At 46.1% G+C, this 16,686-nt stretch overlaps 1 protein-coding gene across 9 annotated transcripts in view; it reads left to right on the top strand.

The window, feature by feature from the left end:
* Nucleotides 1-11,580, top strand: part of LOC111859941 (myocyte-specific enhancer factor 2C-like) — a 62,778-nt gene extending 51,198 nt beyond the window's left edge. For 7 of the 9 annotated variants that reach the window (XM_072714120.1, XM_072714122.1, XM_072714118.1 and 4 more), the window contains 4 exons: nt 3,980-4,152; nt 5,146-5,275; nt 6,317-6,470; nt 7,379-11,580. In XM_072714120.1, coding sequence (XP_072570221.1) covers nt 3,980-4,152; nt 5,146-5,275; nt 6,317-6,470; nt 7,379-7,706 — 785 coding nt within the window. In that variant the 3' untranslated portion in view covers nt 7,707-11,580. The remainder of the gene's footprint in view (nt 1-3,979; nt 4,153-5,145; nt 5,276-6,316; nt 6,471-7,378) is intronic. The other 2 variants (XM_072714126.1, XM_072714127.1) reach the window with 1 other exon arrangement.
* Nucleotides 11,581-16,686: the final 5,106 nt, after the last annotated feature.

Here is a 16,686-nt window from a genome sequence, read left to right on the forward strand (position 1 = left end):
CTTCAGTGATTTTTTTTAGTAGAGTAGTGGGCGCGTAGTGGGGGTGTAGTGGGGGTGTAATGGGGGCGTAGCGGTTACATTCGGTTCAGATGGCGTTTTTGCAACGCTTATGAAATATCCAGTAAAACTGTGTGGGCTACGGCTCCTACCATCTGTAATGCCATCGCTAAATGTTTTTATTTTGCATTCTGAAGATGCATTAAACACAATTCATTCAATCTCGTCATATTTCCAAGGTATCTGAGGCAGTGTGTGTGTACCGTGTCGTAATGTGTGAATTTACCACCATACGCCTCTCGAGAGCTGGGGGGGGGAGGGGGCTGGTCCTCTACGCACAGCTGGTCGCTGCCGGATGCCCCCCAGCCATCCGCGGGCCGGCCGGGGGGTCAAGGGGGGGCCCTCTGTCTGGCCCCCAGTCGCTGGCCGACACAAAAGCGGCCTTTCTGGGCCGGTGCCCGGTCATCGGCGAGCCCCGGCAGCCGCCATCAAACGTGTCCTTTGTTGCCGTCACTGAGAACAGAGGCGTCCAGTGTGCGACGCCGCACTGGAAGGGGACGAGCGCACTGGCTGAGGGTCCCAGACGCCTGCTACCGGGCCACTGCGTGCCTCTCATGAATATTCTGCTGCTTTTCGGTGCATTTTTGCCCCAGATGTGGAATCTCTCCAACACCACAAGCGGTTCGCTCAGTGTCACCATTACAGGGTGGTGCTCGCTTTCCACACCCCCGTAAGCACTATGTGCAAAAAGCCAAAAGCACTATTAAACTGACCTTAGCTGGGTTCGCAGGTTTACCCAGCCGTTGACTTATAATTGTATGTATGTATGTATGTATGTATGCATGTATGTGTGTATGGTTTAAAATAATAGTGCAGGCAGATTTGTGTCTGTAATGCCCCAGAATGCTCTGAGACAGCTCATGCGTAAACGGCTCTGTCATGCTAAAGAGTGTTTAGCCAAATGACACATGGATGGTTCTGGAACCAGCATTAGATGGGCAAGTTTTTTGACGGACCTGCTGGGTTGGAGGACTTTGTTTCTGAATCCTGAGTGGACTTTATGGAGGCCTTGCAATGTTGTTTTTTTACTAGGACCAGTGCAGCCTCGCGCAGACCTTATGAACAGCACATTAACTCCGTTCCTCTGTTTTCCGTCTTTTTGTCGGGAAATCCGCCCGGCCGCTCGCTGCCAGACACACGGTGAGATCGGCACAGTGTGTCGACACGGCAGCACACAGCACACCCGCCCAGAGCTGCTCCCGCTGCCGGTTCCGTTGGCGTCTCACCCACGCGGGCTTCTGGTCAGAGGTTTTAATTATGCGGTAAATGCGCCGAGGGACTCGCGCTTCCTGTGTGACAGAAGGCCGAGCTACAGCCGGTCTCGGTTCCTCAGAGTGAGAGCGGTCCACGCGCGGTGGGAACGCAGCCTGCGGCTCCCATGGTGACCGCAGCGGTGGCGATGGTGACAGATCGGCGACTTGCTGTGAATCTGCAGTGTCTCTCGGCCGTAAGAGGAAGCCGTTTGATTCTAAACCAGGTTGCATGCAGGTGTCGTCGCCGACCGAAGCGGCTTCACTCTCTGTAACACACGTCGTCATCTCTCTCTCTCCACCATGGCGCCTGCTGTGAAATATGAACAGCCCTGAGTGTCCCTTTAAGGCCGTGGCTTGTAATTACAGGCGAGGGGCAACCAAACGCAGCCAAAACCTGTGCAACCCCCCCTCCCCCCCATGTTTATAAATTCTATATATATTTTTAGCCTTTTTTCTGTCAGCAATGTTCTTATTACTGGTGACAGGGCTGACAACTTCAGGGGGGGGGGGGCGGAGTGAAGTCTGAAGGACCTTCTAGTTAAAAGTCGTCCATCCCAAAGCGTGCACTTTGCTCCTCGCTGGCTGACTGACGCGCATTGTGCGTCTGAATCTATACAATTACGCAGCGACGAAAAGTAAATGATCGCGGTGGGACGACAGCCTGGTCAGGAACGGGTGTTTCCAAACGACACAGAGACATCTACGTACGCCCCCTGTGTCCGTGACGGGGTGGGACGCGATGACCTTTGTGGCGACCTTTGTGATGACCTTTGTCGCCCCGATAATGTGGGCTTTCCTTTAAAGGCTATGCCTCTGCCACGTCATGTGACTCACTGGGTCGTCTGCACCAATGTGGCTGAGCAGGGGTCATGAAGACGCTCCTGTGATCCGGGGGTGCCATGACATTTTACAACAGGGCCGGAGTAATAGCTGATTAGCACCACTAGAGGGCAGCAGTAACACCCACCCCAGACAGGCTGAAGCTGGTATTGTAAGCCTACGGATAACCGACTTGGAGAGGTGTGTCCGCGATTCACAGTTAAATCACTGCTCTGGAAATCTTACAGTGACAGTTTGGACTTCATGTCATCACACTGTCCAATAATGAACCAGCATGAAGTTTTACACTGATGTAGTTGTGCATCTTCTCCAGGGTGTTCCCCTACCTTTCAAGCCTGAACTAGATCAATCCTAAATGTAAACCATTCTGTACATGCAGGTAAAATTGCGTAACACGAAATAGCATTGGTGATATTCTGCCTGATTAAAGCTGACTGATGTCCTGATATAGTCCTATATGGCAGGTACCTTTCTTGCTTAAAGTCAGCAGAGGCCTTGCTCCTCTTGCGTGTCCCGGAGGTCCAGCAGCCTGTCCGGCACAGGCAGTCGCCCGCCGCCCCCGGACGCGGGATAAATCACGCCCCCGGGGCTCGTCAGCCACAGTGAAACAAAAGATGCCCTGTGGAAAGTTCCGGGGAGGACATCTGTGTCTCGTTTTCCCGCCAGCGGATGATTAGGAAATACGTGGTACCACCACCCACCCCCCACCCCCTCGAGTGGGGGGGCACGTCGGAGCACTTTGCGTCCTACCGCAAGAAAACCGGTGATTTGGTGGAGGGGGGAGTTCGGGGGGGGGGGCATTGCAGGCTCGGCTTTTTTCGTTTGTCCTTTTCTTCTGGAGCTTTCTGACTTCATGGACGTGAGCATGGGTGGGGAGTTTAAGTGGCATATTTGAGCCCATCTGTAACGCGAGCTGCCCCCCCCCCCCCCACCCCATGCATGTATATTTACCCCCTGGCAAGGCCACCCTTCTGCGGTGTCCCATCCCATAATTTGGCATTTATACCTTAGAGCACACGGATGCCCGGAAAATTATTTTGGGGGGGGGGGGGGGGGGGTGCATTTCACTTGCAAAAGAGAAAGGGTTAGCGGATGGTGACTGTCCTCTGATCTCTGAAATGTCTCGAGGCCTCATGACGACCCATGTGACTCGGCTCGACACCGTTCATGTGTCACGGTGACAAGGACGCTCGTGCGAAAAGGAAACTGGTGCCGATCCAAACTGTAAAATAATAAGAAAATCTAAATGGAAAATCCTCGGAAGCTCTCAGTTCATGAGGTCCGTTCTCGTTACGAAATCCACGCGCTTGTTAAATCCCCCGCCAGCCTCGATGCGGAACGAGTGAGGTTTCGCTTCGCGGCTGAGACGGTAATCTGACTTTGCAAAAGAGGACCCAAGTTTTAAACCCGGGAGGGGGGAGTATGAGCTGAGGTGTGGTTTGTTTTGGTTGCAGCAGGCCCCTGTCTCCACGACTGGCTGTCTCGCTCGGCCCCCAGGACGCGACTCGATCTGTGTGCTAAAGCGTGACACCTTAACCTGATCCGTAAGGGTGCCTTTCCTCCTCCTCGCTTCTGCTTTAGCAGAAGAGAAACAGATTGTCCGTAATCTTTTGCAGAAGCACATTTCCGTGGACTTTAACGTGCCCCCCTTCCGCCACGACTGTTTTCCATGGCGCTGAAATGCTGCTCGGTTAACTCCTATATGCAGCCGTTGTCTCCTTCAGTTCTGTTCCTCTCTTTTCAAGCGGGCAGAGAGATGGACAGAGGTGCCGACGAGGACCCGAGTGACCTCATCTCCTCACCGCCGCTTTGCCCTGTTTCTCCTGCAGGAAATGGGTATGGAAACCATCGCAACTCCCCCGGCCTGCTGGTCTCGCCGGGGGGCCTGGGCAAAGGCATGCAGGCCAAGTCCCCCCCGCCCATGAACCTAGGCATGAACAACCGCAAGTCGGACCTGCGCGTCCTCATTCCACCAGGCTCCAAGAACGCCATGCCCTCCATCGTGAGTAGACACTCCGCGACTTCCATGTGCAGCCGACCCGTCCCAAATCAAGCACCTCTTTTGTTTCTTGTCCTTATTTGTTCTTATAAGTTCCCTTTCCATCTGTCTGTTAGCTAAGATTTTCTATGTCATGGCAGCGTCCTGGGCAGTGCGTTATACGCACTTTCTGAGAAAGACATAGTAACGCACTGTAAGGTTCGGTTCACCCTGTCCGCAACACCGGCACAGCTGTTACATCGGACGTCCCTTGGAGAAGCTACACACGTTAGATCTATGCCGGGCCCCACCCCCGGTCCCCCCACCCAAAACCACACAGCCACCAATCACGCTAATTTCAATCTACCGCCCCTCCTCTTCATTGCCGCCAGTCTGCGGATGTTGACCTGCGATTGGTAAATGGGGCAGCAAAGATTAGAGCCCATCCTTAAATTGACATTTAAGAGGCAGGGGGCCTGGGAGAAATTAAATAATTTAGATAAATCAGTAGGGCTTCGCTTTTATAACAAAGCACGAATGTGGCCCCGTGGTCTGTGGCATGTGGATCACATTTGGCCGCCGTAGGAGCTTGTTTGAGTCGAGGGCGACACCTAGTGGTACATAAAAGCAGACACACTTGTCCCCACCTGTCTGCTGTCACCCCATCCACTTCTTACTCTCCCACTTGTAACAGCTGACGCCATTATCTCCAAATCTGTTTATATATTGAAATAAAGGTAAAAGATCAGAAGGAGTTTGTTTAATCTCATCGACCTCACATCATTCCTGTCACCCTGCACAATAAAGGAGCCCTACCAAGGCCCTGTTACCAAGGAGACAGTGATGTATGGGTTACTATAGCTACAGTGAGACCTCAGGGTTGGCAGAGATCAGCATGATTTATTCATTTCAATGCATTTGCATCCTGTTGATTTGTTTCAACTTTATAAAAGGGCATATATACTGTTTATTGTACATCCACAGTGATATTTATTTGTGCGCTCACTTTTATTGCAGAACCAGAGAATAAATAACTCACAGTCTGCACAGTCATTGGCTACGCCAGTTGTTTCTGTAGCAACGCCAACTCTGCCGGGTCAAGGAATGGGAGGTTACCCATCAGCCATCTCAACCTCCTATGGTACTGGTAAGTATAGCTACTCTGACTATAGACATTAACAACAGCACTGAAGGTGATACGGGGGCTAACTTTTTGAGCCCTGTTGCCTGGCAATGTTGAGTGAGACATAGGACGACTGATCAAGGCTACAAACAGTTGGCAACAACCAATCAGAGAAAAGCAAATCTATTGCAAGGGAGACAGACACCGCAAAGATGGCAGCAGAAGCTCCAAGTCGGTCATGTGATCGGCTGCTAGCATCGGTCACTGAAAGCAAAATTGTCCAGATGGAAATTTGTTGCCCATTCTCAATGGGAAAGTGCCCTAACAGCCGCCAATGCCCAAAAAGTTGCCCCATGTATCAAAGCCACTCAGAGTGAACTTCTACTGACAAGTTCCGCTTTTTGGTTTGTGCCTGGTTTCTGAACAGCTTCATATTGCTTAAAAACTACGAATTATTATATATTGCAGATTGCTGTTCTTCTTGTACTTCGCAAATAACCTGTGGTTGTTTTGTTCCGATTCAAAACAAACATATACTTCATTAAGTTCAGAAGTGCCATGTGTGCGTCAAATTCTAGATTATCCCTCTAACCTTTTCACTGAGCCAGTGATGTTATGGAAACGTCGGGCTGGATCAGTGGATAAGAGCCTGTCTTTCAGAGGAAATATCATGATGGTGGAGTGTCACAGTTTTAATATCTGTGACACAGAAAACACACAAGATCTATTAATCGTAAAAACCCAATTGCAATCTCAATTGAAACGTCTAAATGATGTCATAGTGTCATAAAAGATGCAGTTCTTTATTTAGGGTACATTAAATGCAGTTTCCTTTGGGCACACAGGAAATCGTCCAAATATTAACTAATTTCAATTAATATTGTGCATTTCCCCTTTAACGTGTTTCAAATGTTATGAATTGTATGGTAATAAGGTTTTTTATATAGATAAAAAATGTGACAAACATATTGTAAACAGTCCCTGGGGGCGTTGAAAGCAGCTGAAGAGTATTGGGGGTTTGTTCTTCTCTCGGCGTAACATGTCATGTCCCCCCCCCCCCTACAGAGTACTCCCTCAGCAGCGCAGACCTGTCGTCACTCTCGGGCTTCAACAGCGCCAGCGCGCTGCACCTGGGCTCGGTCACGGGCTGGCAGCACCAGCACCAGCAACAGCAGCAACACGTCCAGAACATGCAGCACTCCAGCCTGGCCCATCTTGGGTAAGTGGCCCGGGAGAACCCGGAGTCCGCCCTTATTGGCTAGCTCTTACCCACGCCCGCTTAACATCCCCTCACGCGACACGCCCATCCAAGGCCTCGCTTTTCCATTGGCTCTGATGGCCGGCCATGCAACCAATCGCCTCCGGGACGGGCCCTGTTCGCCGCTGTAACTCTCTTGGCATGTGTAGCTACTTCTCGATGAACATCTGGCAACCCGAATGAGGTTACTGTATGAGCACGAGGCAGAGCGTCTCAGATTAAAGTGGTGGGGTTTAAATACATATTTGGGCCCCACATCTAGGCCCCCGCCTCTCCGAAGGCCCCCCACTCTCAGCAGCAAACAAAAGCGAAAGGCCGACCCAAAAGAAGGGCATAATTAAACCAGTGGTTGGCGTAATTTGGGCCTCAAACACACAAAGCCATCTGGTTTGGATAAGCCCCCTTGTATTAATAAAGCATCTGTCCCAAAAAATTACAGCCAGCGCCCCCGAAATCTTAGACTCTTGAAAGCCAAGTCACCGTGAGTAAACAAAGAAAAAAGAAAAACAAGTTCACTCTGAACTCATGGCACCCGGTTGATGCAAAATTTTGGTGTATCTGGATTGTAGGAGTACATCTGCTTCTATGTAAGACACTTACTATCAAGAACTAATGGCTGAAATTGATCAAGTAGAAGAGCGAAAGGCTCTTCTTGATAAGTCCCTCTCAGTAGAGGGCGAGTATACCGACAATGCTACTTTCTTGTGTTTTGTAGAGCAGTATGCAGTATCATATGAACATTTCTTAACACTCGCATGGTTTTATGAAGTCTTTGCACTGCGTGTGTGCCTGTGTGTGTAAGTGTCTGACTGTGTGGCGGACGAATGCCGTTTCCTCACCCTGTAACCGAGTTTCCTTCTCTTCTACAGAAATTGCAATAGCACTCACTTATGTCAGAGTTCAAATCTGTCCCAGCCCTCTGCCCAAAGCCTGCACATCAAGTCCGAACCTGTTTCTCCTCCTAGAGATCGCTCCGCGGGCTACCCGCCGCCGCACCCGCCGCCGCCGCACCCGCACGTCCCGCTGCCGTCGCGCCAGGACGCGGGTCGCTCGCCCGCTGACAGCCTGAGCAGCTGTGGCAGCTCCTACGAGGGCAGCGACCGGGATGAACAGCGAGGCAGCGAGTTCCACTCCCCGGAAGAGCGCGGGAGCCCCACCGTCAAGCGCGTGCGCCTGTCTGAGGGCTGGGCCGCGTGAGCAGAGCGGACTCTCTTATTGGCCGGCTGACCGACACCAGGGCTCCGCCCCCTTGCTCGCCGCATGCTTCGGAAGGAGCCATGTTTTCTAAATTTAACTTTAGTATTGTAATTCTTTTTATTTTATTAATATTATTATTATTATTATTATTATTATTTTTCAGAGTGTGTGTGCTATACATATTACAGTGTTTTGGCGGACGGTCAGGGGTGCAACGTGTATAGGAGGCAGGTATGCGGACAAAAAACATTTGTACGTGCGTACAAAGCGTATTTACGGGAACGAACAAGAAGTCAGGTACTCTGTTTTGTAAAACTACTTTTCACAGCGGCGATATGGCGTGACTTGGCTGAGTAAACGAATGGAAGCGTACGCATGCACTGGGCCAGTGGGCTGGCTGTCTTCGCCACTGCTAGCGCCCCTCGCAGGCAGGAAGGCAGACCCATGCAGGATTCGCAGCACAATAGACAATGTCATGTTGCAGGTTCAACGTATTTATGTAAATAGAGGGAGGGAGGGGGGATCAGGGGTTTCAATGCTGCAGAACTTTGCAGATTTATTAACGAGGAAAAAAAAGTATTAAAGGAAAAAAAAAAATGCAGATATGCAAAATTTGAGGAATTACACAGGTATACGTGCAAGACCCACAGCTGGGGGCCACAGCAAATAAGATGTGTCTCTTGTAGTATGGAGCCTATTGGTTTTTGGATTTGGATGGAATCCAGTGAATGTGGACCATACTTTTCACCTGAGAGCCAAGCTGCTTACATGCTGGGAGTCTGGGTCACGCGTTGACGTGTTCAGTATGAGAGGGTCTAATGAGACATTTTGCTTATATTTTCATAAAAAAGAAAATTTAAACAAAAAAGAGGAATTGAAATGCAAAGCATTTGTGGCTTTTTGTAGTTTATATAAGCCAGAATGTGTTTTTGATAGCTTTGCTAACGTAAAAAAAAAAAAACCTAGAGGTTAAAAAATGGGCTTTTTTGTATAGAAAGAACGACCCTAAGCCATGACAACAGAAAAAAACAATGCTTTGCTGAACAAGTAACTGTTTTTTCTTTGTAGAGTTTTTTTGTTTGTTTGTTTGTTTTTAAAAGCGTATTTCTAATTATATATAATAATATTAAGAATCTTTAAAAATCTGTGAAATTAACATGCTTGTGTATAGCTTTCTAATATATGAGTATATATAATAATTATGGTTATAGCAAACATTGTTTTATCTAATTAATGGGGTTATATATGTGCATTTGCACATGTTGTCAGTGCTGTTTCGATAGACCTACAAACGAACCATTCAGGGGTGAATTAGTTTAACCTTAATAAGCAGCTGCAGAAAATGATCTGAATCTTTGTTTTAAAAAATGACTGATTCACGGAATGTCACTATTGTGGAATCTGGCTGGCTGTATTCACTACTGGTGAGACATACATGAACAGATGCACAATGCTTCCATGTTTAACGTGTTTGGCCAACGATAAAACGCTTTTTTTTTTTGTTGATACCCGAAAGCCTCTCTCTGACTAACAAAAGGACTGCTGGTGATGAAATGGCAAGAAAGTTGACCTGTTTGTGCTGCGCTATGTTGCGTTTCCATTACAGAGTTATACATTTAGGTTACAGCGCCACCGCCTGGGTGGAGAAGATACAAACAGTAATTATGCTTAAATTACCCAAAATACATCTAATGTCATTGTTTTCCTCCTTAGCCAAAATACATGGAATTTGTTCAGCGTCATGTAACATGCATTGTAATTTTGTTTCATTTGTATCTTAACTGAGAATTTGGACGCTGTCAGCTGTTTCTGTGGAAGGTTGCTGTGTCGCTGTATGGATTTTGATGAGTGAGGCCAGCCGCTTTCCATTGGACCCCAGTGTAATATGACAGATTCGAACCACACTGTCAGGAACTGACAAGCTGTTTCGAAGAAAAAGCACACCTTCTGATCAACCAGCAGGCATGTCACTGTCTGCCTGCTTAATTCTGAATCCGCCGTATCTCAGATGTTTAGCTGTTGCCTTGTGCAGTTAATACACATTGTCAGCGATCATACTCTATACATGCGCTCAAGATCAAGGGGGGCTGAGCCCTCAGAATCTTAGCAATAGTATTTATAAAGGTTCACTGTTGTTATTAATTCACACACATGCAGTTGTTATGATCAGTTCAGGTTACGGATGGATGCGCACACAGGTCACATATAAAGGATAAGTTTGTTTTATATCTACAAACACCCACCGAACAGTATTTATTATTGCATACACAACTCTTCAAAAAATGCTTTCATGTATGTTCATTCTGTGCGATTTTTAGCGGAAGAGGCTACATTTAAATAATTACATGTAGTTTTAAGTGTAAACTAAATATAACAAATATGTTTTTACTGCAAGCAACCCGACTGTCCACTGGAACAGTACAGACCAGCATAATTGACTTACAAGGCCTTGATAATTACAAGGAGCTGTTTATAGCTAATTTATCAGGCCACTCGATTATCTGTTTTAAGAGCTGATTTAGTTGGTTGTGCCATTTCTTCTGTAACAAAGCAAGACTAAAGCACCGGCTCCAAGACATTGGTTTCCCTTTGTAAAACAAGATAATCATTTTTTTAAAAACCTGTAGAGTGTTATGGTTCAGAAAATTGCTTTCGTTTTTATATTTTAACCAAAGAAATGGAGCAATCCTTTTATCTCTGATCTGTCAGATAATGCTTCTCCTTGTCGTTACGCTCATGTGTTCCGTAACCCAAAATCTACTCGTACCTCGATGTGGCCCACAGAGTACCTCACGTCATCATTTAAGAGTCACTTCCAACAAAGACAAACAATCTGACCCAGTGGTTTTAACTAATAAACTGGCTAACAGTCAATGTCAGTCTCTCAAGCAATATTGTGGCAGTTAATTCCAAGGGTTCAAACAAATTAATCGAAAATTTGTCCATGTCAGGGACACACCCCCAATTCACGTTAACTGCTTTACTAGAAAGGCCATGATTGCTGACTGAAAATTTATCATTTAAACGCTGAATAAAACTATGAAACACTAAGGGTCTTCTTACCTGGCTGAGGTTTGGATCAGATAAGTGTGGCAGTTGATAAAACTGTTATAGTACATCACGAAAACCTGTGGTTACATTTACATAAGAAGTTGTAAATATTCTGCAACTTTTTTTTTTTTTTTTTTGTGGTTAAAAGGTAAAATTTACAATTTCATCACAACCATGCACTGGATGAGCAGTTATGAAAGATACATGGATGAATTTACTATATAATGGATGGACTTACTATATATCTTGGTTAAAACAAAATGCACATTTTCCCCCAACTTCACTGGATATAGCTACTAAACCTGTTACTCAGTTTGAAATGAACCTAAGCAAGGTGTTTATACAAGTTTGTTTGGACCCGTGAAATCTGCCGCAAATGTTGCTTGGCAACAGAAATACTTCCGCAGGTCTTATATGGCTGTCCTGCACTGGTTATTTGGATAAAACAGTCCATACACAATTTTTGGTTTGCCCTACTTGGTTTGCTGTTCAATTTTGTGCTATTTTTCAGATACGATTTTTGTCCATTCATATAAAAATACAAATGTAATGCATACAAAAAAACAATGTAGTAACTAATGTAGCTTGTATAAAATAAAATGGGGAACGTTTAAAATAAGTGTTTTGAAACTAAAAACCAGTGGCATAAGCTGGACTTTGTCGCCACTTGAAGACAAGATGTTATTACTTAAAACCACATCTGTGTATCTCAAGGGACTTAATTCAGCTGTCTGTAGTGATTATGGAAATAAAGTTTCTCTTGCTGGAAAAAGGTATTTGTATTTTGCAGACAATTCAGTAAAGTTACTGGCTTTCTTAGTTACAGATGTGTATGTGTGTTTTATTTTCATTTTTATTCATTTTCCTTGGATAGCAACATCACCTTTTAATCAAATGAGTTGGAAACCACAGATATCGCACAGGTATTGTTTGTCCGTACTGTGTATTTCACAATACATTATTCCAGTTTCACTTAATCATGAAATGTTAGACTCTAGTTATGTTCTGATCAGATGCTGCCTTTAGATAACCTGTGACCAGATATCGACCAATCAGGGGCAAGTCGGATTGCAACACATTCCACTGTGCCATCTTTATGGCAGAGCCAATCAGATCTATGCTGGAGGTTGTCAGGCTTGTAATACTATTGGCATTGGAATAAGCAATTTACACAAAAAGCATAATATAGGTACTGTAACAGTTCAATAACAAAACAAAGAAAATATTAAAATATGTGGAACAATGAGATCTTTTTCTCACTGTTTGCATTAAAGTTCATTTTTTGGTATGTATTACTAAGATGTTTCATTGGTGCCACAGAAATGAATAGAACAAATTAATCTGAGGCATGTTCAGGTTTTTAAGCTAACAGCAGTGCAGTACGGAGGGTCAGCACCCGTTTGTCCCATTCTTTCCTCTCTTCTCCCGTTGTCCAAGTCTTTAGTGTCTCCTCCGTTCCCTGGCTGCTATATGGCTCAACATGCTGAGCACGTGGCTACCTCTCAACCCCTCTGTTTTTGTATTTTGTTCCCTAGTGTTTAATTTGTATGAGTTTTCTGGCTCCTGTGTCTTGTGATTTGTATTTGGTTTTGGTTTCATGCTTTGTACCCGTGTTTGTGTTTTTACCTGTCTGTTATTCCCCTAGTGTAGAGTCTGTTTCCTTGGTTCTGTCAGTGTCTTAGTTTTCCCGTCCCAGTCCCTGAGTTAATTAGTTCCACCTGTTGCCTGTTCTTGTTCCTGCCCTTGTGTGTTTTCCTGATTCCTCGTTGTCCTGCACCCTCCCTGATTGGTTAATTGTCTATGTCAGTGGTTCATTGTTTGATGCCTGTTGTCGTGCTTGTTGTCGTGCCTGTTGTTGTGCTTGTTGTCGTCCCTGACCCAATTGTAATTAGTCTTTCTTTATCCCCTTTCGCTTTTGATCCCTCATGGTCCTTTTTGTTTTCTGTAGTGTTCCTAGTGTTTTCTGTTTTTGTTTATAAACCCCGTTTTGTCCTGTGAGCCGCAAATGGGTCGTCCACCTCCTTCCCAGCCTGCACCACGCCGCGCCGTCGCGCCAAATCCGCCCTGATCCTTGACAGACTTTTTTGTTTTGTGTGTCCTTCCTGTGTGTCTGTCTGTGTAATTGTTATCTATTGCTTAAAATGAGGTTAGGGGTGAGCAATTTCATGTTATATCTGTGCAGTCGGGGACGTGATTAAAACTGAAATCCATCCTTCCGTCCGTCCGTCCTTTGCGCATTTCCCCTGGTCAGGGCTACGGGGAACCCTGATAGAGGCTGCCTTAACGTTTATGAATCCGCCAGTGTCGCCCGCCACAGTGCTGGAGTTCCGAGTGCCAATCCTCTCTCTTGTGTCACTCTTTGTAGTTTAGTTCACCAATCGCACATGAATTTGCTTGCATTGGTATATGTGGGGATAAATGCTAAGTTATTATGGCATGTTATAGTATGCAGTATAGCGTTCAAACCACTGAATTAGCAGCTTTATGCATAATAATATTACTTCTGATGCCAAACGACAATAGTTAACAGAAACAATTCCACAGGTCTGTTATATGGCTGTCCTGCACTGGTTATTTGGATAATACAGTACATACAGTTTTTGGTTTGTTGTTCAATTTTGTGCTATTTTCAGATATGATTTTTGTCCATTCATATAAAAATACAAATTTAACACGTACAAAAAAAAACAATGTAGCGATTAATGTAGCTTGTATAAAATAAAATGGGGAACATTTAGAAGTAAGTGTTTTATAACTAAAAACCGGTGGCATAAGCTGAATTTTGTTGCCATTTGAAGACAAGATGCTAATTAAAACCCACATCTCTGTATCTCAAGGGATGTCATTCAGCTGTATGTACCTGTAGTGCTTATGCAAATAAAATAAAGTTTAAAATAAAGCATAGAGCTTAACGAAAGTGAGAGGCTTCGCCTAGCTCTATCAACCAGACATGTTTGAGTCTCTGTCACGCACACCTCGCTTTGGAGTCGCCTGTCCAGCCAGCAAGCCTGGATCTCACAGTGTCCAGTCCAATGGGCTGCTGCATCGGACAGGAGACCTGACAGTAAAGACATCAGAGCCCAGATCGGGGGGACTCTGCGGGGGTTTCAGTTTCCGATAAGTCTAGTTTCAGTCACCCTAAGATTCTTAATCATAACAACATGGTTGTGATTTTTGAGCACAGAATTGCAGGTTTTCTTTGTCTGGACTTGCTGTGTTTTAGTGGTGAACACCTAGATGTTTTCAAGCTATAATAATGAGACAAGCAAGGATCCATGTGTTATAAGAGCCCTTTTAATTCCAATATCACTGTCCAGGAGTCGCGGTGAGAGCAGGTACAGGTAAGTGAAGCAGACCAAATCCAAATGGTCGCGGAGTCAGCGAGAGGGGAAATCGCCGAGTCCGAATCACAGGACAGGGACCAAGGAGAACAAGGAGGAGTGATACACAGACACAGCCACCAAGAACTGATCTCTATGGTGAAACACTCAAATGTTCACAACGATGTATTTGAATACCAGGTGCTTTAACGGCCAGTTAATTATACCAAGCTGACGAGCTGCGGGTGTCATTAGTGCTGCGGGGAGACGGAGCGGGGCCCGGGGTCCGGGGCCCGGGGCCGGCTGGCTGCTCCCTGGGCGTGATGTCAGCGTGACGGCTCCCTCTTCCCACTTCCAGGACTCTTCAGCTTCTCCCTCTCTCACCTTCTGACCTTTTTCCACACTGACATTATAAACGTTATTTTATACACGACTACTATCATTTCTGCCTCTTTCTGTTTTCAGTTTTCTCTTTTCACATCTACGAGTCACATTGGTGCTAAACTGCTTTAGGGAAACGACCTCAGTAAGGGTCTTATGTGACATTTAATTCAGCCGAATTGAATTTCTTGTGATTTATTATAACATAGAGCTCCAGTGTTCTTAAATGAACACAGACCATGCACTTTTTTCCATCTATAGACAGTGTTTGTCTTTCTCTGTCTTCCTTCTATCCGTTCATTCGCCCACGCGACTAACAGTGCTCCTGACCACCTTAGCTGTGGGCCCGTTACGCCGTTTTGCAAGGTGTGCGGAAAACACTCCCCCCCCCCCACCGGCTTCTCCACCGCTCAGCGAAACCCCGCGCCGTAGTGCGGACCACACAGGCGGCCTTCCCGGACCACCCGTGGTGATTGGGGGTGGGGCGCGGGAGTGGAGGCACTCAGGCAGCTGAACAGGTCTCAAAAGGCATATCGATAGCACCTCATAGCAGAGTGCGTGGAGAAGCAATCTTTTTATTTCCTATATGGAAAGCGTGCGTTTTATTTGACTAAAGGAGGCCTCATCATTTATGCTGGATGGGGGCCACAGTAAATGCAGTCCTCTGCAGCAGTTGGCCACCTAATGGAGTTAAATACTTTCAGACCCTCACCTCTGTGTTTCCTGGGCATCAGCGTTTGGGACGAGATGTGTGCCCCACTCGGTGGGAGAGATTGGCAGCCTTTGCCAGTTTGCATGTCACGCATCCAGCCAGCTGGCCAGCAGGGGGCAGAGCCGGCAGTCCCGCAAACCGGCTCCCCATAGCGGCCTGCCCATTTCCTGGCAGCATACTTGCCACCCTTTACCAATCACCACTGTCCAGTTTAGTGTTTCTCAACCCGGTCTTTGGAGACCCCCAGATAGTCCATATTTTTTGCTCCCCCCTGGCTCCGAGCAGGGAGCAAAAATGTAGACTGACAGGGAGCTGGGAGGGAGCAAAAATCACAAATGTGGACTGTCTGGAGGTCCTCAAAGACTAGATTGGGAAACACTGGTCTGTTTTAGCCTAGTGTTTCTTGCAGGCCGGATTCAGTCACTGAATATCTACCCTAACCCTGATCCTAGCCTTGTTGTGTTTGTTCTGTCTGTCCAGTCAAGTCAGTCCTCTCAGCCTGGGTCGGGGTTTAGGTCCCAGAATCAACAGGGTTCTTGGGGTCCCACAGCTGAGAGGGGTCTCTCTCTTTGGGTGCCTCATGCCCTCCCATACTGTCACGTCGCATGTCATATATATTCATAGGCACTATAAAGAAGTCAGTTTAATCTAAGATGATGTCAAGAAATTGACATTAGGTTCCCCAGCAATTCCTAGACACCCACCTGCGTCCCTAAGGGTGAGGGTCATCCACATTTTATTTCACTTTTGTAGATTCCATTTTCACTCCAGTGTGTTCAGGTTAGAAATGCAAAAACTAAACACTGTTTAGGGGAAAGTTTTGTTTAAGCATAAGTTTTCACTCTTGGAATTTGCACTTATTTGAAGATTAATTTAGGCCTATTGCTGGCATGATTATTTAAATTCAGTATTGAAGAAGCAACATTATCATTAATTTAGGGTGCCCACCTAATCCTAATCGGGGTGGACGAGTTGAGCTATGACAGGCTTTTAAAACTACCAGTCGTTTCAATTAAAATGACCTGCATTTCACCTAAGCGCTTCAGTCCTTGCTGTGTGCTGATTGGTCAGTCTCCTATACTCATGCATGTGTCACTAATGCTAACGTGAAACAGCCGGATGAGTCTTTCAATCAAGGAAACAAACCAGTCAAAGCACAAGGAAAACTGAACTAATTGGCCGAGCACAGGAGCCTTTCAGTTTGAAAGTAGTTTGTAAAACCTGAAGTAGCTCAGCGTCCCTCCTGACATGGATTAGGCGATCACTCCACATTAATGCCGTGATATGAATTTTTATTCTTCATAGGGCAGATTTCAATAAACACTGAATTTGTACATTAAGTTAAAATTTTCTCAAATGGTTTAAGTCGGTTTTATATTATCTTTGTTCAGCAAACGCAGTTGATCCTCCCTACGTTCAGAGTTAGGACAAACTTCCACCAGACGAGGGCGCCAGAATTCAATTGCCTGATATCAAGGCCTGCGAATGACGTGTATGTGAGTCGCAGAACCACCGG

This window comes from Paramormyrops kingsleyae, chromosome 7, assembly GCF_048594095.1.
Source record: "Paramormyrops kingsleyae isolate MSU_618 chromosome 7, PKINGS_0.4, whole genome shotgun sequence".
Classification (NCBI taxonomy): Eukaryota; Metazoa; Chordata; class Actinopteri; order Osteoglossiformes; family Mormyridae; genus Paramormyrops; species Paramormyrops kingsleyae.